This window comes from Pelodiscus sinensis, chromosome 3 (assembly GCF_052426305.1).
Source record: "Pelodiscus sinensis isolate ZL-2025 chromosome 3, ASM5242630v1, whole genome shotgun sequence".
Classification (NCBI taxonomy): Eukaryota; Metazoa; Chordata; order Testudines; family Trionychidae; genus Pelodiscus; species Pelodiscus sinensis.
The window spans coordinates 163,851,266-163,873,019 of record NC_143054.1 but is presented as its reverse complement, the minus strand read 5'-3'; the positions used below and the strand labels follow the sequence as shown (position 1 = coordinate 163,873,019).

General features: G+C 44.4%; 2 protein-coding genes across 5 annotated transcripts in view; one reads left to right on the top strand and one right to left on the bottom strand.

Moving 5' to 3' along the window:
* Positions 1-3,367: 3,367 nt before the first annotated feature.
* MRPL33 (mitochondrial ribosomal protein L33) lies at positions 3,368-13,961 on the top strand. Its single transcript, XM_075925379.1, has 4 exons — positions 3,368-3,504; positions 6,095-6,113; positions 8,016-8,122; positions 13,649-13,961. Exons 1-4 carry the CDS (start codon positions 3,483-3,485, stop codon positions 13,696-13,698), a joined length of 198 nt encoding a protein of 65 aa, XP_075781494.1. The 5' UTR covers positions 3,368-3,482; the 3' UTR covers positions 13,699-13,961.
* A 1,240-nt stretch (positions 13,962-15,201) lies between these two features.
* RBKS (ribokinase) overlaps positions 15,202-21,754 on the bottom strand; it is a 135,338-nt gene continuing 128,785 nt past the window's right edge. For all 4 annotated transcript variants that reach the window (XM_075925378.2, XM_075925376.2, XM_075925375.2 and 1 more), the window contains exon 8: positions 15,202-15,393. In XM_075925378.2, coding sequence (XP_075781493.1) covers positions 15,220-15,393 — 174 coding nt within the window. In that variant the 3' untranslated portion in view covers positions 15,202-15,219. The remainder of the gene's footprint in view (positions 15,394-21,754) is intronic.

Below are 21,754 nucleotides of genomic sequence, written 5' to 3'. Positions count from 1 at the left end.
ACCCGGAGAGAGGGCGGGACCGGGTCCCCCTCCCTCCACCGAAGGAGCGTCCAGCTCCGAGCAACGCCGGCGTGGGCGTGTAGCAGAACCAAGTCTCGCACCTCCAGGAAGTGGAGGTCGGACTAAGGGGCTCAGGCCCCACCCCGCAGAGACGGGTAACGACTACTGGGTCCGCTGACCCCCGCCCCCTTCCTTCCAGGGAGGGGGGTGATCGCACCCGATTGCCCGGGCTTCCGACTAGGAGCCCGGCCACGAGACGAACCAAAGGAGGCGAAGGGGTCCGCCGAACCCCCCTCTCAACCTGGGAGGGGGTGATCGCACTCCTCACCCCTCACACATGGCTTCTGAGTCATAGTCCTTCAATTAGGTACCAAGCTTCTTTCCTGGGCGTGCCAGTTGTCTGGAATACCCCATAATAACTTTGCCTTGGATTCTTCAGCACATATCACAAAATGGCATTTCTATTACAAAATGGTCAGACTGATACCACTCTGAGACAGTATACCGGTTAACGCTCTTAGTTGTATTACTGTTCTTACTTGCATTGCTGTAGGCTCCCTCATGAGAAATGCTGTACAAATATATGGTTCTGACAGTTTCTGCCCGGATATCTCACAGTCTTGGTCCATAACAATAGGCAACAAAGTAGATGAAACAAGAGGAACAATGAATAGGCAAAGGACAAAGAAAAATTCAAACAAGTTTGTTCTGTATAACATGTAGTATTTAGCCCTGGTATAAATATGCACAATTTGCATTGAGTGCAGCTGGAATTGCATCTGCTTATGACAAGTTGAATTTAGTCCTGTCTTTTCTGTTAGAATCCACCCAATGTAATGGGATGCCAAATCTATATGAAGAAATTTCTTTAGTCAGGTATGTAAAATTACAAGGTGATGGTATTTGCGAGATTCTGAGCCACAGACCTAGTAATGGGCAATCAGCACCTGTTCTTTTGAAGTGCTGTGCACTGATGGGGCTCAGCAACTCACAGAAAACAACAGGTTATCCAGTCAGGTGGTAGGAGTCCCTGTTGCTGGGATGTACTCATATTAGAAAGCTAGCATTCAGGTTTAAAAAAACACCTTTACACTGCAACTTAAATGGAGCTGAGATACAGCCGCTCCCCGAGTTACGAACAAGTTACGAACCAACGCTTGGTCCGTAACTCAAAGTGTTCGTAACTCGGATCCCATAGAGTTACATGGCGACCGCGCTGTTCGTAAGTGCGGATCGCCGTTCATAACTTGGACCCGCATTTACAACCACTTTGGTTGTAAGTGCAGGTGGTTGTAAGTGGAGGTGGTCGTAACTCAGGGAGCAGCTGTATTAATACATCTCAGGTCCCCTTAACTCTGACCTTGAAGTCTCTACAGGCCAGAAGGAAGATCAATTTCTACACAAAATTCACTATTTCATTTATTGAGTGATAGCCAGCAAAATATGCCTTTTATCTACCCTTTTTAAAATAAGGAGAGGTGCCTATCTGAACTTGGTAGGCAGCTGACAAACGTTCAAGAAATAAACTTTAAAAACAACAAATGGTCTGGTAGCACTTTTTAGACTAACAAAACATGTAGATGGTATCATGAGCTTTTGTGGGCACAGCCCACTTCTTCAGATAATTGGAGTTCTTCATTTGAAGAAGTGTGCTGTGCCCACAAAAGCTCATGATACCATCTACATGTTTTGTTATTCTATAAATTGCTACCAGACCATTTGTTGTTTTTTAAGTTTATCCTGTACTAACTCGGCTACCCCCTGAAGATTCAAGAAATAGGAATCCTATAACGTAACACTAGACAACCAGGCAGTACACAAAGCATTGACAATTGTGATGATAGGGTAACCAATAGTTGCTGTTATGTGTCCCATTCTGTGCCTAAGCTACAGAAACTGATCAGTTACAGGTTTCTGCTCTTTAGCTTCAGTTGTAAGGCCTTGGCCCAGGAAGGTCCCTAGTTCAATCTCTGGCATCAGCTACAATGGCAGCTGTCATGTAAATTGAGGTTTGGTCTGGGCTTCAAACAAGTGTGGGCTTCCTTTGCCCAGAGAACTCATGCAGCCAGTGCCTTGACAGAGGAAGTGTGTTCCAAGTATCCTAGTCCCAATTCCCACAGCACTATGAATTCTGACTGAATCCCCATTTATGCGGAGGCTGACACTGGAGACATGCAGAGTTGAAAGCATGAGTCTCTACTGCTTGGCTGCGTCTAGACTGGCAAGTTTTTCCGCAAAAGCTTCTGCTTTTGCGGAAAAACTTGCCAGCTGTCTACACTGGCTGCTTGAATTTCCGCAAGAACACTGACGATCTCATGTAAATCAGTGCTTCTTGCAGAAATACCATGCTGCTCCCGTTCGGGCAAAAGTCCTTTTGCGCAAAAGGACCAGTGTAGACAGCTCAGATTTGTTTTGCGCAAAAAAGCCCAGATCGCGAAAATGGTGATTGGAGCTTTTTTGCGCAAAAGCGCGTCTAGATTGGCACGGACGCTTTTCCGCAAAAGGTGCTTTTGCGGAAAAGTGTCCGTGCCAATCTAGACGCTCTTTTCCGCAAATGCTTTTAACGGAAAACTTTTCCGTTAAAAGCATTTGTGGAAAATTATGCCAGTCTAGACGCAGCCCAGCAGTTGCAGCTTTTAGAAAAAAAGTACTGCAAGGATTGGCAGCCCTGTATGGGAATGAACAGTGATTTGAGAGTGGTGGCTGAAGCAAGGAGGAGTATGCACAGGGAACAGAACCCATGGCCTGTCTAACTCAGCCCCTGTGGCAATTCCAGGTCTGAATTGACTGACAGGCTTGATGACAGAGTTAGCAGCAGTGTTCCCACTAATCTTTTCCCTCCACGTGCAGAATAAAGTTTTATGTGCACTAAAGCACGTGTGAATGTGCACCACCAACAGAAACAAAAAGCCTAGCTCAGCTCTCTTGTTGGGCAGCATTTGAATCTCTCCTGAGCCTTTGCACAAGTACCCAGCTTCCCGGGAACACTGGTTAACAGGCCGGCTCCTCTGGCTGTTACACACAGGTCAGCCTGGGCTACCAAATGGCCCATACTAGGCTTTAAAAAAAAATCTATTAATATTATGCAAATGAACTTAATGTGCGGCTTCTCCGGAAAGCCCGGCTCCTGGCCCGCCAAGGAGAGCGGCCCTTTGCTCCGCCCTCTGGCTCCCTACTGCCCGAGCCTGGGAGGGGCCCGTACAGCGCCGAGCAAAGCCCGGGCAGCCCCAGCTCGCGCACAGGGGTGGAGCGGGGGAACGAGGGTTCCAAACAGCGCCACACGAGCACACGTGGGCGCGCTCAGACAGAGGGGCGGGGCAAGTCTTGTATTGTCACCAGCCCCGCCCTCCCTGCGTGACCGGCCGCTCGCCGGCGCCCCGGAAGCGGTTGTGCTCCCGCCCCCGGAAGTGGCGGCAGGGGGTACCTCTCGGGACGGGAGGAGGCCGGAGGAGACCAGAGGGGTTTCACGGGGAGTCGGCGCCATGTTCCTGACAATGGCCGCCTGTGAGTGGGGGAGTGGGTCCGGTTGGGCGCAGCTGCCGCTAGCGGGGGCGGCGGGAGGAGGTTGGGCCTAACGGTGTCAGAACGCGCTTGGGCCTACGCCGGGGCAGTGCTCCTGGCTCCGGCACTACATCTCCCGGCGGGCAGCGCGCCCGGAACCACGTGGCCCTGAGTTAGCTGGGCCCCGCCGTGGCGCGAGGTTCTGTGCTGCCCGGCTGCGCCCCTCCCCCGCCCGTTGGTTGCAGGGCTCTGGGTCGGGACCTGCGTGCGAGCTCCCGAGGGGTGCGGGCTCTGCGGGGCTTCGCTGCCCCGTCCTCTGGCCTGATCCCTGCGGGCTCCCGGGCAACCCCCCAGCGACCCCGTCACACTGAGCCCGTGGAGCCAGTCGGCGCATGCACCCCACACAGGCGGACAGAGGAGTGGGGTCCTAGGCCAGCGCCCTGCCTGCTGCAGCAGCGCCCAGACTGCTATTAGGGATGTTAAGAGGCCGGAATTTAACTAATCGAGTCGTCAATTGAATTTTTATCAACTAATCGTTTAGTTCACAGGCAGCCCGCTCAGTCCCAACTCGCACCCCAAACCCTGCTGCAGCTCTGCAATGGAAAAAGCAATAGGAACCAGGGAGCAGACTTCCTGGCTCCTATTGCCTTTTACATTGCAGAGCCACAGTGGGGTTTGGTCCCACTCACAGAACGACCTGGGACTCATCCCAGCTGCCTGCCCAGCTGGCAGCAGCAGCCCCTATTCACTGGGGTCCAGCATGGAGTTGGGATTTCTCCCGCGTGCACAGGGGCTTCTGCCACAAAGCAGCTCCTGCCTGTGAGGGGCCCTAACTAGGGATGTTAACTGCTTATCAAATAGTCTTTTAACTAGTTGATATTCCCCCGTTTATTATCTCTGTGAGACAGAGGTAGCAAAGGGAAGGGGGTGGAGAAAGGGCTACTTCAAAGTGGCAGCACTGCACAATTGTGCGACGCTGCTGCTTTGAAACCCCAAGGCAGTGTTTCATAGGGACAACCGCTGCACAGCTGATTTGCGGATCAGCTGTGCGGTGGTGGCCCCTTTAAAATGCTGCCTCCGTATTTCAAAAAGAGGCAGCCCTGGAGCCCGGGACTAGCTGGGGACTCCCCACCTGAGCCCGGGTTCCTAGCAGCATGCAGCATAGCATGGAGCCCTGGGTCAGCAGGACTTCCCACTGGCCCAGGCAGTACCCAGAGTTCCGCATTCCTCCTTTGTAATGTACAGGAGCCCCAGTAGGGGCTCCTGTACATTACAAAGGAGGAATGCAGAAGTGCCTATCGTCTAGTCGATGGAAATTCCATTGACTAGCCAATTAACTGCATTTCAACAGCCTTAGTCCCAACTCCCTGCTGAGGTTCCCCCCTCCCCTTAATCTTCTGGCAGACAGGGACTGCTTCTTGGCAGCAGTCGTGCCCCCCCCCCCCCCCCCCGGCTGCCTCTCATAGAGAGAGCAATAAGCCAGAGGGACAGGTAGCAATGTGGAGATGGTGTTCAGTGGGATTGGCTTTTAAGCTGGCTTCCTCCAGCATGGACTTGTGCTCTCCTCCCTTCTGTCTCTGATAGAGAGGCAGCCAGGGGGGCAATGTGAGTAGTCAACTCTACTTCCTTAGATTCCTACTTGCCATTGCAGAGTGGGGCAGTTGGGAGACTGTACTGAATGTAGTACAAAAAGAAAGGGGAGGATGCAGGTGAATTTTAAGATATCTACTTGAGTAACTTGGCTGGTCTTTTACCTTCTCTTTCTAAAACAAGGATCAGTAAATTGATAAATAATGTTTTGATTTGATAAATAATGTACACCACCAATAGAAACAGTAACTAAACCTAGCTGTGAGTGATCTCCTGATCAGCTTGATGGCATTGTAATTTCTCCTCAGCAGCCACACAAGTGCACAGCTTACAGAGAGTACTGCTGGCAGGGATCCTGCAAATTCATCAACCCATCATAAATTGTCTGATTTTTTTTTTTGTAGGGGTTCCAGCAGAGTGATATAAAGACAAGGGTAGTGGGTTTGCCTTTCGGTTTAGGAAAGGCATTCTCTGTGATGGGCAAAATGCCCGTATTTGTGGGAGAAGTGGATAAATGATTGTTTAAGGCTGGTATTGTTGCTAGAGTGCTCGAAAAAGTTTAATAAATTAATGTTAAGAAATAGATAAGAGGCAGAGCTGAGAAGGGCATTAACTGTGAGTGCAAGATGCTTGAGCTTTTATGGATGGAAAGCAAGAAGCCTGTGGAGGTATTCTGAAGTGATATAGGAACTAGGGATTTGATCTTAGCAGTATTTTGAATAAACCTGAAGTGGGAGTACTTGGAACTTCTAGGGGCTTAAACAAGAGCTTTGATTGTGCAGACAGAACATAAATTGGATTTTGCTGTACTTCTACTTATATTGCAGTATTGCTTAGAAAGTACACGCAGACCAGGTCTATTGGGCTAGGTACTGCACACGTTATTTTTAAGCAGCTTTTGTGCAAAGCTTTAATAATATTTATATGTTAATATTTAAAAGAAAACAAGATGCTAACATAATTTTTCTTTTTTCTTCCTCTCATCATTGTGCTCCAAAAACAGTGGCCAAGGCCAAATCTAAGTAAGTGACATTTTACTTGTGCTACTGCAAATGATCAGCTTCCCATAGTTGCATTCTAGAGTGACACACAAATATATATGTGCACTAAATATTTGTGGTTCTTCAGCATGTAGCTCTTTCCCCCCATGCTCTGGAAGGGAGGGCTACAGTAGGGATGTTAAGAAATGTTTAGTTTGCTAATCAAATAGTCGATGGAACCTACTGGGTTCTTACTACATTTAAAGTACAGAACCACAGCAAGGTTAGCTTCCAGGCCCTGTACAAGCCAGGACTGAGTAGTCCTGTATTGTGCCAGCTCTGGGACTGCTGCGGCTCTGCCTCCCCTGGTCCCCTCCCTTCGCCACACCATGGAGATGGTGCTGGGAGAAACCAGCTTTTAAGCTGTTCCCCTCTAGCACTGGTTCCTGCTTCCCTCCCACCCTTCTTGCTGCCTCTGCTACAGAAGTGGGGAGTGGAGGGAAGCGATTAGTTGAGTAGTCACTTGATTACCTGATAAGCCTATGCCAACTAGTTATTTACGGCCCTTAAGGCATTCCTCAGCATTCAGTTCGGCCATGGAGGTAATATTGGGAGTGGATGACTCTTTTTGGGTGGGCAGGATCTGTCATGGTGCATATCAATGGACATGTCCTGGAAGAATTACTTGAGTAAATTCTAGAGCTCTATTTTCTTGTAGAATGTGTGTGTGGTGAGGATCTAATTCTAATGGAGTTTCTAAAGGCTGCTATGGACAGTTACCATCTCACCAATTTTGCCCCCTCTTGACCTGTTCCTGGGGTGTACCAGAGGAAGGGCTGAATATGCTGAGGAGCTCTGCTAACCCTTTTTGTATGCCCCTCACTCCATTTGCTTTAGGTCCCAGTGTTAGGGGAAGAGACGGTTGGGTTCTATATTCTGAGAGACTATATTGGATGTAACCTGGATGCCTTTAAATATGATCATCCTCCATTCGCTTTCTAAAAACAAGCTGCATAGAGTCACTTGTATGTGGATCTTTTCCTTTTTGTCTTATTTTAGTGTAGAAGCTACTTATCTTGGCCATGTTCTATGTTCCATTCAGTAGCAAGTTACCTGATGCTGAAATGTACAGCCCTGCTACAGACTCTGCCTCTCTGAAAGTATCATTTTGGTGGGATGGTTTTCAGAACTCCCACCTCTTGGCCCATAGAATCCCCCTCGCTCCCAAGTGCTACTGCTTTTTCCCTGAACCTCTTCCCTCTTTCAGATGAATAGATTCTCTGCTTGTGCCCCTCCCATTGCCATTTGCAGATGGAGTTCCTTGCTATTCATGGACTTGCTGGGTAGGGGGTTTTAATTACAGCTGGCCAAAATTTGGAATTTGTCTAAATTTAGTTTTAAATTGAAATTTCAAAATGAAATTTTTGGAAATGAAAAAAAATTGAATTTTTAAAGTAATTTTATTGATACGATTTCATTAAAAAATACTGGTTGTGTTGAAATGAAACCTTTTTCCAACAGAAAACTGTTCAGGCAAAAGATTTCCAAGAAGCGTTAGCTGGAATATTTCAAATTGTTTTCACAGCCTCTTACACTTTTTTTGTATGAAATAATAGCTGGCTGGGAAGAAAGGCCAAGGTCTGCTCCCAAAACTTGGTCTGCTGAGCTACAGTATTGCTTAGACTATTGAGCATTTGCAACATCTGTTGAAGTTGCAGTTGCTTATCACCACTTACAGTCAAATCCAGTTAATAATTCCACTAACTTTAGTATTTTATTGACACTAAAATGTCCATAATGAGCACCAATGGTGACATTAAATGTTTCAGTTCACTTAACTACACATGCCAAAGATGAATTTCTGTAGTGGAGACACTAAAACCAGTGTGAACAACCACTATATATATCTACTGTTGGCCATAAGGATGTCCTTTGTCATTTTAGGTATGTCCTTGTGAGGATGGTGAGTGCAGCAGGGACGGGCTACAGTTACAACATCAAGAAAGCTCGACTACAGGAGAAATTGGTCCTGCTGAAATATGATCCCATTGGTAAGAATTTGAGAGAGAAATTGGATGCTGTCTGGAGGATGTTCTCTTCAGCTGAATATATCCAGGATAAGCAGAGTAATACTTAGCATTTTACATGTTCAGACCACTGTACTAGTCCTTAAAATATCCTAGTGAGGGAGAATATCAGCCCTATTTTACAGACTGAGACAAGGAGGGTAGTGACTTGCCCAACACCTTGCAGCAAGACAGTGGCAGAGCTGAGATTAGAATTCATGCATTCTACTTCCATGCTCAGTTTTACTAGACTAGGCTTTCTGGTAAAAAGAAGCAGTGATCTAAGCAGCTGCAGAGAAGTTCTTTTGGGACACTTTAAAACCAGACAAGCAGTAAACTCTCATCACAACTTCAAGATGAAATTTATTTACAATAGTTATTTAGAAACTTTTTAAATATATAGGTAAATGCAGGTTCCAACATGCTTGGAAAAACGTTTCTCTGCTGTGATGCTCTGACCCTCACAGAACTCTCCATCATTTAAGAACCTCATTCATTGTAAGTCATGGGTATCAACAGCACATGCCAAGAGAGGATTTTAAAGGTGACTTGGCATCCGAGTTTCCTGGGAAGGCAACAGTTTGTACCTAAAATATTAAAGGCTAACTTGCTTTCACTTTTTAAAATTCCATGGGCGAGGGACGATAAGTCAGTATCAATCCCAGCTACTCCCTGGTTAGCTGATATTTAACTAGGGCATAATTTAAAAATCACATTGCTCTGAATATGTAATAACCATTTGGCTAATAGTCAAAGGGGTATTATCTTCCATGCAGCCTTGGTGGAAGATTAACACTGATATTCTCTGACTAAGGCAGGAGTTTGATGCCTGTGGATAGAAGCTCCTGCGATACAAGCTGATTCAATCAAAATCTGCTAAAAATATTAATGTTGGCAGAAGTCTCTGAATTTCATGTGCAAGGGAAAACCTTAGATCAGGCAGTGGTGGGATTCATTTCCTGGGTTGGAAAATGAGCACATTAATTTTGTATTGCTTCAGAACATTCCACAGCCCCCCATTAGAATCAATATCCAGTGTTCAGAAGCTTCAGAGGAGTAGCCGAGTTAGTCTGTAACTGGAAAAACTTAAACAACAACAAATAGTCTTGAAGCACCTTAAAGACTAATAAAACATGTAGACGATATCATGAGCACAATCCACTTCTTCAGATGAATCCAGTGTGTGCAGCATGCAACAGAGTGGCACTCCCAGCCTAGCAAGTAGTATGGTGGTAGAACAGACTGGCACAACCCATACAATAGAAATGGGAGGTAGCTTGGAATGGCCTGGGGTTCATATTTGGTGTGTGTGTGGGGGGGGATTCCTATTCCTTATATGGGAGGGAAGGGGAGATGCTGAGGCACATGTGGTAGGCAGGTAAATTTGAATCTGGCCATACATGGGTGTTGGATACAGTATTAGATGTACTTTCTGTCTATGCATTTTTACTATTTTTTTTCATATTTCATAAACAATTGGACCCGCATAAAGATAAGCTTTTATATCGAGATAGAAAGTTGCAGATTGTTGCAGTGCATCAGTGCAAAAGCTCCAGTCACAACTAGGCTGTGATGTGTTGGGAAAACAACTTTAGTCCATTATCTCTATGATGTATAGTGACACCTCTACATAGTTTTCAATGTTAACAATTATTGAAATTCATTTTAATCTGAAAAGCAGCCATACAAGTGGCATCATAACTCGCCATGCTCACACTCTCATAGTATCACATGTATGCAGTTTAGAAGTAAAATGATTTTCCTAACTTCAGGTTGAGAACATAAGCACAACCATACTGGGTCAGACCAAAGGTCCATCTAGCCCAGTATCCTGTCTGCCGACAGTGGCCAATACCAGAGGCCCCAGAGGGAGGGATCACAACAGGTAATTATCACACAATCCCTCCCCTGTCACCCACCTCCAAAGAAACAGAGGTTAGGGACACCATTCCTACCCATTTTGGCTAATAGCCATTGATGGACCTAACCTCCATGAATTTATCTAGCTCTTTTTTGAATCCTGTTAAAGTTCTGTCCTTCACCGCATCCTCTGACAAGGAGTTCCACAGGTTGACTGCGCTGAGTGAAGAAAAACTTCCTTTTATTTGATTTAAACCTGCTGCCTATTAATTTCATTTGGTGACCCCTAGTTCTTATATTGTGGGAATAAGTAAATAACTTTTCCTTACTCACTTTTTCCATACCATTCATGACTTTATAGACCTCTATTATATCCCCCCTTAGTCTTCTCTTTTCTAAGCTGAAAGTCCAAGTCTTTTTAGTCTCTATATGGGACCCATTCCAAACCCCTGATCATTTTTGTTTCCCTCTTCTGAACCGTCTCCAATGCCAAGATATCTTTTTTGAGATGAGGCGACCACATCTGTATGCAGTATTCTACATGTGGGCATACCATGGTTTTATATAATAAGATTTTCTGTCTTATTCTCTATCCATTTTTTAATGACACCTAACATTCTATTTGCTTTTTTGACTGCCGCTGCACACTGAGTGGATGTTTTCAGAGAACTATCCATAATGACTCCAAGATCTTTCTCATGAGTAGCTGTAGCCAAATTAGTCTCCATCATATTGTGTATATATAGTTGGGATTATTTTTTCCAATGTGCATTACTTTACATTTATCAGCATTACATTTCATTTGCCATTTTGTTGCCCAATCACTTGGTTTGGTGTGATCTTTTGGAAGCTCTTCACACTCTTCTTTGGTCTTAACTATCTTGGGCAGTTTGGCATCATCTGCAAATATTGCTACCTCACTGTTTATCCCTGTTTCAAGGACATTTATAAATGAGTTTAATAGAATTGGTCTCAGGACGGTTCCATGGAGGACCCCCCTAGTTACCTCTCTCCACTTGGAAAACTTACCATTTATTCCTACCCTTTGTTTCCTGTCTTTTAACCAGTTATCAATCCACAAAAGGACCTTCCCTCTTATCCCATGACAACTTACTTTACTTAAGAGCCTTTGGTGAGAATCCATGTCAAAGGTTTTCTGGAAAACTAAGTATACTATACCCACTGGATATCCCCTTGACTCCCTCAAAGAACTCTACCAGAATAATAAGGCATGATTGCCCTTTACAGAAACCATGTTGACTTCCCCCAACAAATGATATTCATCCACGTGTCTGACAATTTTATTCTTTACTATAGTTTCAGCTAATTTTGCCCGCTGCTGACATTAGACTTACCAGTCTGTAATTGTAAGGATCACCTATAGAGCCCTTCTTAAATATTGGCATCACATTAGCTATCTTCCAATCATTAAGTACGGATGCTGATTTAAAGGATAAGTTACAAACCACAGTTAATAGTTCTGCAATTTCCTATTTGAGTTCTTTCAGAACTCTTGGGTGAATGCCATCTGGTCCTGATGACTTGTTACTGTTACATTTATCAATTTGTTCCAAAACCTCCTCAAACTGGGACAATTCCTCAGATTAGTCACCTAAAAAGAATAGCTCAGGTTTGGGAATCTCCCCAGTATCCTCAGCCATGAAGACTGAAGCAAAGAATTAATTTAGCTTCTCCGCTATGACTTTATCATCGTTGAGTGCTCCTTTAGCATCTTGATTGTCCAAGGGCCCCATTGATTGTTTAGCAGGCTTCCTGCTTCTGATGTACTTAAATATTTTACTACAGTAAACTTCCAGTAATCTGGCACCTTTAGGACCCAGGGGGTGCCGGATTATCAGATATGCCGGACTATCGGAAGGCGGGGCTATGAGGGGTCGGGTGTGGGTGGGAGGGGATGCCACCCTAAACCCCTCGTAGTCCCCCCTCTGATAGTCCGGCTCTGCCCCAGGCGTCCCCGATTCAGCGGCTGCTGGTCAGTTTCAGCAGCGGCTGAATGGGGGAAGCCGGGCACAGAGCAGCTCCAATTGTCCAGCTGCCCAAGCACTTCCGGGTTCTCGATGGAGCCGGACCATCAGGAGTGCTGGAGCATTAGATGCCAGACCAATGGAGTTTTACTGTGTTACTTTTTGACTAGCTGTTCTTCAAACTCCTTTTTGGCTTTTCTTATTATATTCTTACACTTAATTTGACAAAGTTTATGCTCCTTTCTATTTTCATCATTAGGATTTGACTTCCACTTTTTAAAAGATACTTTTTTATCTGTAACTGCTTTTACGTGGTTTCTTAAGCCACAATGGCACCTTTTTGGTTCTCTTACTGTGTTTTTTAATTTGAGGTATACATTTAAGTTGGGTTTTTATTATGGTGTCTTTGAAAAGTTTCTGTGCAGCTCGCAGAGATTTTACTTTTGTCACTGTACCTTTTAATTTGTTTAACCAGCCTCATTTTTGTGTGGCTCCCCTTTCTGAAATTAAATACCACAGTGTTGGGCTGCCTGAGGTGTTTTTCCCACCATAGGGATGTTAAATTTTATTACATTATGGTCACTGTTTTCAAGCAGTCCAGTTATATTTACCTCTTGAACCAGATCCTACACTCCACTTAGGACTAAATCAAGAATAGCCTTTCCCCTTGTGGGTTCCAGAACCAACTGCTCCAAGAAGCAGTCATTTAAGGTATCAAGAAATTTTATCTCTGCATCTTGTCCTGAGGTGACGTGTACCTAGTCAATACGGGGATAGTTGAAATCCCCCACTATGATCGAGTTTTTTAATTTGATAGCCTCTCTAATCTCTTAGCATTTCCTAGTCGCTAGCACTCTCCTGATCAGGTGATTGATAATATATTCCTACTGCCATATTCTTATTATTGGAATATGGAATTACTATTCATAGAGATTCTATGGAATATTTTGGCTCATTTAAGATTTTTACTTCATTTGATTCTATATTTTCTTTAACTTACAGTAGGGTTGCCAAATGGTTTCAACAAAAATACTGGATACATTTGATATTACATCACAATCTACATTACATCTTATTTAGAAAATACCAGACATTTATATTTTCTCAATTTTTCTCGAACAGAAAGCTCAAATACTTGACTGTCCAGTTCAAAACTGGACACCTGGCAACCCTACTTAACAGTCTAACTCAGTTTGTAGTTTACTTATGACTTGTAATAAAGATTCTTCAGTTGGTCCTTGAAGGATTCTGTTGGTAATATGAAAAGCAGATTAGAATCCATCTAACTCTGCCATAGCTATCTAGACTTGGCTAAGCACAGACAAGTAGAAAAGCCATAAAAAAAACTTGTCCTTATGCAGATTAGAGTGTGACACAGAATAGACATGGTGAGCAGCAGTTGAGTAAAAAGATTCCATTTGCACAGTCACTTAAATCCTAATGTTTGTCCTTTGTGGGGTAACATAAACACCTGTGTACTAACTATTACATGTTGTAAAATGGATGCAGTGCTAAAAAGCATGTTGGCAGCAATGGCACTGTGCCAGTACTCATTCATTCAATATTTGTTTAAGCATTGAGGCCAGCAGGAGGTGGAAGTTTGAATTTTTTTTCTCGTAAATCCTAGCACTTGAGCTTTCTTACCAAGTTGCTTTTTTCTCCACAGTGAACAAACGTGTTCTCTTCATAGAGAAGAAAAAACTGCGATCCATCTGAACGACAACTTGTATATGGACTTGATTTATACATGAGTTGGACTCTTGAGAGGGGAATGCTGCTTCTGAAACTCTGCAGTGTGAGCTAAAAACAGAGGAAATGGACTCTATCAATGCCTCCTGTGATTTGAAGGCCATGGTGAATGAGAACAATGTACAGAGAGAAAATTCTTAGTGTCTGGACATAGATCATCGCATCAACATTTATTTATCCTTTGATTTATTCTTACAGTCCCCAATTAAAAAAAACATTAAAATAACAGATCCCCCATTGTCTGTTTTCTATTATGAAACTGGCTGTAATTGTCAAAATGACTTGTTTGACATGTCAAAGAAAACAAATTGGCGTTTTCTACAAGCAGGGTTTTCAATGGAAGGGTTGCTAGCAACATTTGAAACCACCATCGATAGATAGAAGAGTAGGAGCACCTGGGTTTCAGAGCTTATGGGTGAGGTAGGTAGAAAGAATACAAGTAATTTCTGCAGCATCCAGTAGAACTAAAGGCTGCTGCCTTTGAAGCCAATAGCAAAACTCCAATGAGATCAGGATTTGACCCATATGAAATAGCTTCATATAGGACTTACTTTTCACTTCTGAATTTATGCCAAGTAAACAGAGGGCACATGTCTAAATCAGCTTTTTGACTAATGCAATGGGGCAGTTCATTTTGATCTTTAAATAGTTTGTGTTTCTGGCCAAATAAGGCTGATTAGACACCTTTGCAAATTTGTAAATTTTTCCCTGGAACAGCAAACAGCTAATGAATTGATACATAAATCTAGCTCACCTGAGGGTTTTTTCAACAGGTTGGCCAGAACCACAGAATCTTACTGAATGGACACAGTATGGATACCACTGCAGCCTTCATGCAATTGAGAAATGTAAGCAGCAGAATGTGCAGGACCTAATATATATATAGTGCTTCATTGTGATCTGAGTGACTATGGAAGAGATGAAACTTTGCATGCTGGTATGTGCTCTCCAGACAGTCAATGAGTTACACTTTAGGCTAAGGCACTTACCGCAGAGAGAAAGGACAATAGGAGTTTGAGCATGTTTCAATGGCTGTGTCCCTGTCTGGCAGATTTGAAACTTAAGCAAATAGGAATCTTGATTAGTGGAGAGCACAGCTATGAAGGCCACTTAATTCCAGAGCTCATCAGTTGTCCCTACTATTGTGGAACATTTCTCTAATTTGTGAAATGAAATGTTGAAGGTATCAACAATTAAATTTTGCATTGCCATTAGAGTAATGGTTGTTGTGCATAGTGTGTTGACTAAGGGACAGATCCACAATATTTCACGGGAATGAAAGTGTGCAACCCTACTGTTCAACTGTAGACCAGAGTCTAACAAGAATTCAGTCAGTGATTGAAAAGGGAGTAAAGACTTTCCTGCTCTCCCTTTATTAGCTGAGTACCTGGAATTTTTTAGGAAAAAAGTTTGACTCTGCACAATCAGAACTGCCTTGCCTGGGATATGGTGCAATCAATAATACATATAGGGGTCTGACAGCATGCGTTAGAAAAGATCTTGTGGCAGGTCCTTCTTATAGGGATAGGAAGATTGTGTCCCTGATGCCTGGACGCTCACTGATGCAATGAAGTTTGACTTCTTGATCACTTCTTCCACGGATAGAGTGGGATAGCAAGCCATGAAGAAAGCCAGTGCTCCTACAAAACTATCACCAGCCCCCTAAAATAAAAGTACACAAGGTTAGATGTATTCCTACACAAGAACATAGTTCAGCTTAATTTACCTGAAAAGCAAAAGTCTGTCTTTTAATGTAACTATGATTGCTAGTGCCAGGAGCTGAATTGGATGTCTCCATTTCCAATTTCTATGAAACTCCAAAACAGAACCACATGACATATTAGGGTATGCAGTATATTGTAGCTTACATTTCAGAAGAGAAAACAGGCACATCAGTGCAATGGTACTGAGTTACTGTGCTTTGCAACTTCCTGTCATTGGAGTGTCTGATTTTGATTTCTCAACCTGAATGTTGCATGAATGCCATTTTCCCTCCTCATTTAACTTCTGTTTTCTGTTAAAATGGTGGGGGAGGGGGAGAGAGTGAAAGTGAAGAAATTAATCTGATTCTGTAAATTCCTACTTGCAGAATGATGCAGCAACCAGCTGTCTTTAACTGTGAGAGGCCCGTAACTGAGGCTCTGTCTACACTACAGAGTTTTTTTCTGGGATACCAGAGAGATCCTGGAAAAATTCAGCCATGTCCAGGTAATGTGTCCACTTTTTTGGAACAGTTTCTGAAAAAGTGAGCGCTCTATTTTGGAAGCCCCAAAATTCATAATTTTATGAGGAATAAGGGCTCTTCGGAAAGAGGAGGTTTTCCCACATTTGGCCCAGTGTAGACAGGTCAAATGTTGGAAAAGCCTCTTCCGAAAAACAAACGCAGTGTAGATATAGCCTGAAGCGCTATCCTTTACATCAATTGCATCCTTTGCTTTAATCTCTAGAGACAAATTTTGGCCCAAGCCTGTGTAGAAAGGAATGCAGAGGAGAACATCACAGGGGCCTGAAAGCAGAGGAGTGTCTTCCTAACACAGACTCCTGTAGCCTATCCACTCATGGAAGCAAAGGCTGCTATAAGAGAGATACTGACCCACCAAATCTCAATATCCCTTTGAGCCTCCCACTAGCCAAATGCCATGGTGCATTTCCTGTGGGGGCTTCTTACATGCTCCGCTCATCTTCCTGGAAGCTGCACTGGTTTGCTGGGAACAGCAGAGGATGGAATGCATTTACTCATTGAGTGCTTTTATTAACAACTTGTTTGTGTCGATTCAGATCCCCACACTGTTCTAAACCACAACACCATTGCATCACCAGCTAACTGAAAGTTTTAACTTATTAAAAACATTGTGCAATGGTTCCCTCTCCTCCCAGACTTGGCTTGATTTCTAAGGCCTTATCTATCCTTAAACTTTTGCTAATATAACAGGCTTTTGCTGGTATAAAGAGTCATTACAAACCTCACACCCTTAACCAATGCTAAGGCACAACAGTTATGGCGAAAGTCTTTTTTTCTAAAATAGCTACTTCAGGGAACTAACATTGCTTATACAGGCAAAATAACTCTCATCAGTGTATGCTGTGCTTGTACTAGGAAGGTTTGCCTGTATAATGCTATGACAAAAGTCTTGGGAAGAATCCCAAGCATTGTTACAGGCTGGAGACGATAATTACTTGTTCCCATAATGTAAGAAGTAGGGGCCATCAAATGAAACTAATGGGCAGCAGGTTTAAAACAAATAAAAGGAAGTTCTTCTTCACACAGCGCATAGTCAATCTGTGGAACTCCTTGCCTGAGGAGGTTGTGAAGGCTAGGACTATAACAGGGTTTAAAAGAGAACTAGATAAATTCATGGAGATTAAGTCCATAAATGGCTATTAGCCAGTATGGGTAAGGAATGGTGCCCGTAGCCTCTGTTTGTCAGAGGGTGGAGATGGATGGCAGGAGAGAGATCGCTTGAGCATTACCTGTTCAATTCACTCCCTCTGGGACACCTGGCATTGGCCACTGTCAGCAGACAGGATACTGGGCTGGATGGACCTTTGGTCTGACCCAGTATGGCCATTCTTATGTTCTTATAGTGTTTTGTTCAGGTTTACAAACAACATCCATCCCAAGATGTTTGTAACTCTGAAGTTCTAATGTTAGCAAATGTTAGTTTATTTATGTTCACATGGTTCAGAGTCTACTAAAACCAAATATACAATGTATTCTGCACAGACCTCTTTGTATAAAGATAATTCTTCTCATAAAAATTAGACAATGGATTTTATTGTAGAACAGTAATACTTTGCACTCCTGTAGTGCGCTCCTCCTAAGAGTCTCAAAGTGCTTTGCAAACATTAGTAAATTAACCCCCCTCAACACCTCTCCTATAGCTAGCATATTTCACAGTTGTACCGTCAGGATTTCTTAAACCATTTTTGAAGCATCAGTACTGGTCACTGGAAGATAAAATACTAGACTAGATGGATTATTGGTCTAATCTAGTATGGCAGATGTTAAGGTTAACTAAACGTTATGGTTTTGACTGTTAGTTCTATGGCTTTAAACTGTTTTTATTTGTAATCTGTTTCTATAGTCTCTATTACAATGCTTTCAGTGCTTGTTGCCTTTCTTTTGTGTCTGTACAAGGAGCATTTTTTGGTTACTGTTGCCCAAAACTGTTCAAGATTTTGCATCTATGAAACTTCAGTCTGTTCATTTTATACTTTAGCATTTTAAAACCCTGATTAATGCAGTTCACAGGACTAGCATCACTATTTTGACACAATGGCCTGGGAAGTTTTATTAAAGAAAGTGCTTTGTTAGTAGGCGGAACTATATAGTGCCACAGCTCATTTTCCCACAAGTACAGCACTTTTCAATCAGTCATACTTGGCATAATGGGATAAATTTCATTTGCACAGTAACATGATTTTTACTCTTTTACCAAAAATATTTTTTGCCAAAAGGGTAGTAGCAGAATTCACAGTACTGCACCAATGATACTCATTTCCACCTCTTTTTCCAGAGAGCCACTTCCTCTTAGGGAAAACTCACTGTTACTGAATAAAAGACAAAAAAAAAAAAAGACAAAAAAAAAAAAACGCCCATGATTTTGGCACAAGAAGCCCCAGTAAAACTTAAAAATGCTGCTCAGGCAATTTTGCTAAAGTCACAATTCATGTGCTTTTCAGGTTGATCACACTGATTCGATTCAAACCACGGTGAAAGCAAGCTAGCAAATCCTGAAAGGAATGGGCAAGCAACACATAATTAGGACCAGTCCATTCCCTGTAAGCTGATCGCTTGGGCAGCCATGCAGGAGAGATTCAAATGCTGCCCAGCTGATTAGCAGAGTGCCCACAGCTGGCAGCATGTGTTTCTACTAGTGATGCACATCCTCCCATACTTGGGTGTACACAACAAAATTTATTCTGCACATGGATGAAAAAAAAATAGAGGGAACTTTGGTCAAAACTGACCCACATATTACTGAACTAGTGACTAAACCAAGGCATGTAGTAGAAGAGTAAATGGAAAAATGCATCACACAATGGATTTAGCACATGTATTAGATAAGAGTAGTTTGAATTATGAATACTACTGATCAGGAGTGTACAGAAAAATATTTTGTAAAAAAAAGTGAAGTATTATGGTTAGATTGTGTTTGTGCACTGACTAAAGCCATGGCAGTGCTTAGGCATACTACTCTAAGGAAAGAATTGTGCCTCAGTACACTAGCAGTGGTATATGGGGTACAAATAACTACACTGAAGCATAGATGGCACCTACACTGCAGTATACAGGCAGTCCCTGGTTACATGGATCCAACTTACATCGGATCCCTACTTACAAACGGGGTGAAGCAACCCCGCACTAGCTGCTTCCCCCCAGCAGACCAGGAGCAGCTTTTCTCAGCAGACACCTCAGCTTGAGAATAACGGACTGAGGGAAGTAAAGTGTGGGAGAATAAAACTGAGCTCTGGAGAAATGTTTGGCTAGAGTTTCCCCTACAATATGTACCAGTTCCGAATTACATACAAATTCAACTTAAGAACAAACCTACAGTCCCTATCTCGTACGTAACCCGGGGACTTCCTGTAGAGGCATGTATGGCAGTCGATGGAGCCTTTTCCCCACTGCTGGAGATTCTCGGGCTACGTTTAGACAGCAGGAATTTGTCGGCAGAGGCAATGCAAATGAAGTGCTCATTAGCATTTCTTGCACTGTCATGGGAATCTGTGACCTTGGGAAGCTTTTAAGCAGAAGCCTATAGAGGCAAGGTATTTTTAAGGTTTCTCTTGTGGGCCCCCACCTTCTGCACTTGGAGTGCCAGACTTGGGAATAGCTCTGACAACAAGTATTTCATGGACCATCAAAATGTCATTCCAACAGAACTGGGAAGTTTTGTCAATTAAAACTTAACACAAATTCTGAATGCCAGCCATAAGCCCCCACTTGCAGCCAGAATTGGAATCTTATACCACAGGACACAGCAAAGCCACACAGGCCCAGGAGAAGCACCAGAGAGACTGGATGAAGTCACAAAGCCACTTAGGCACCATACTGAAATGAGTGGGAGTTAGGCACGTAAGCACCTTTGTGTATCCCATCCACTGAGCCTCAGAGACTTTCTGGCGGCTGCTCTGTGTGCACGCACAGTGAGAAATTTGCCCCCGTCTCCCTCTGTCCTCCGTGGGCTGGCAGAGGAGAGAGGAGCAATGGCCAGGCCTTCTTCCTGTCTCCTTTTCAGATACCTATTCCCCAGAGGTAGCAGGGATGCCTTTTCTGTTCTGCTTTTGTGGGTGCTCCTTGAAAGGTTGGCAAAGAGAGAAGCTCCTTATTCCCCATGGCAACTGAAAAAGGGAAGCACATATTTTAGGCCTTAGGTATCTCTGAAGAACAGTTGAGTAGCTCAAGTATTTGTCCTCTAAAGATTATCGGTTGGGCAACATCAAAAACAGAACACACCACACAATAGTGGCATCAGCATTCAGGAATTTGTACCCACTTCCTGACAGATTTCCTGAAGGTTCATTAGCAGCGATTCACTGGCTCTGACCATTAACCCTTGCATACCTGAGAGATGAGTGTCTGAACACACAGTCCACCGTGTATATGGTTTCTTTCTTTTTTGAAACATCTTATAAAACAAAGTTATTCACTAATTAGAAAAAGATCAAAGACCGGTCGAATAGAGACCTGAATTCCTCTGGAGAGTTATCTGGTTTGTGATGGATGTTGGGAAATGAGGCATTTTTTGCTTTTCTATCTAAATCTAAAAGACACATTCAAGGAATCTAAGAGGTCAGAGGGCTAATAATACTTGGTACAGGCAGTCCCCGGGTTACGTACAAGATAGGGACTGTAGGTTTGTTCTTAAGTTGAATCTGTATGTAAGTCGGAACTGGCGTCCAGATTCAGCCGCTGCTGAAACTGATCAGTTTCAACAGCGGCTGAATCTGGACGCCAGTTCTGACTTACATACAGATTCAACTTAAGAACCCCAGGCATCCCCAAGTCAGCTGCTGCTGAAACTGATCAGCGGCTGATTCCAGGAAGCCCGGGGCAGGAGCTTCCTGTAGTCAGCCACTGGTCAGTTTCAGCAGCGGCTGACTTGGGGACGCCTGGGCCAGAGCAGCTGGGGTGCTGCTGGGTTGGTCCAGTAGCGCCGCCGCTCCTCGGCGCTACTGGACCAACCCAGCAGCACCCAAGCTGCTCTGCCCCAGGCGTCCTGATTCAGCCGCTGCTGAATCTGACCAGCAGTGGCTGAATCAGGAGCCTGGGGCAGAACAGCTGGGGTGCTGCCCGGTTGGTCCAGTAGCGCCCAGAGCGGCGCTACGGGACCAACTGGCAGCGCCCCAGCTGCTGTACCACAGGTGTCTGGAGCAAAGCCACGGAGCACGGGGGCAGCGGGACAGCCCAGACGCGCCGTGGCTGTCCGCTGCCCGCGTGCTCCGCTTTGCTCCCCCCCCCCGTCCCCCTGGTCTGCAGACCGGGGGGGGGGGGGCAAAGCAGAGCCAAGCCGCGGAGCGCGCGATCAACTGACAGCTCAGACGCTCTGGGCTGTCAGCTGGCCGGGCGCTCCGCGGCTTGGCTCTGCTTTGCCCCCCCCCTCCCCCTGGTCTGCAGACCAGGGGGACTGGGGGGGGGGGGGCAAAGCAGAGACAAGCCTCGGAGCGCGTGGGCAGCGGACAGCCCTGTCCGCTGCCCACGTGTTCCGCCGCTTTGCTTCCTCTCCCTGGTCTGCTGGAGACCAGGGAGAGGAACCCCGTTCGTAACTGCGGATCCGACATAAGTCGGATCCGCGTAACTCGGGGACTGCCTGTACTTACATAACACTTTATATTTTCAAAGCCCTTATACATCAGCTGCCTGGGAGGTGGGCAACTTGTTGTCCCCATATCACAGGATGGGAAACATACACAGAAGTTCAGACCTACATTTCTGGAAGCCTCCAGTAATTTTGAGCGTACAACTCAAGACACCTATGATGTGATTTTCACAGATGTTGAGAATCTTCAGTGATTTCAA

Bases quoted from the DNA above. Each gene is read 5' to 3' on its own strand.
- MRPL33 (XM_075925379.1), top strand. From the start codon at position 3,483: ATGTTCCTGACAATGGCCGCCT. The intron at 8,123-13,648 runs GTAAGAATTTGA...TTTTCTCCACAG, and splicing joins GCTGAAATATGATCCCATTG to TGAACAAACGTGTTCTCTTC.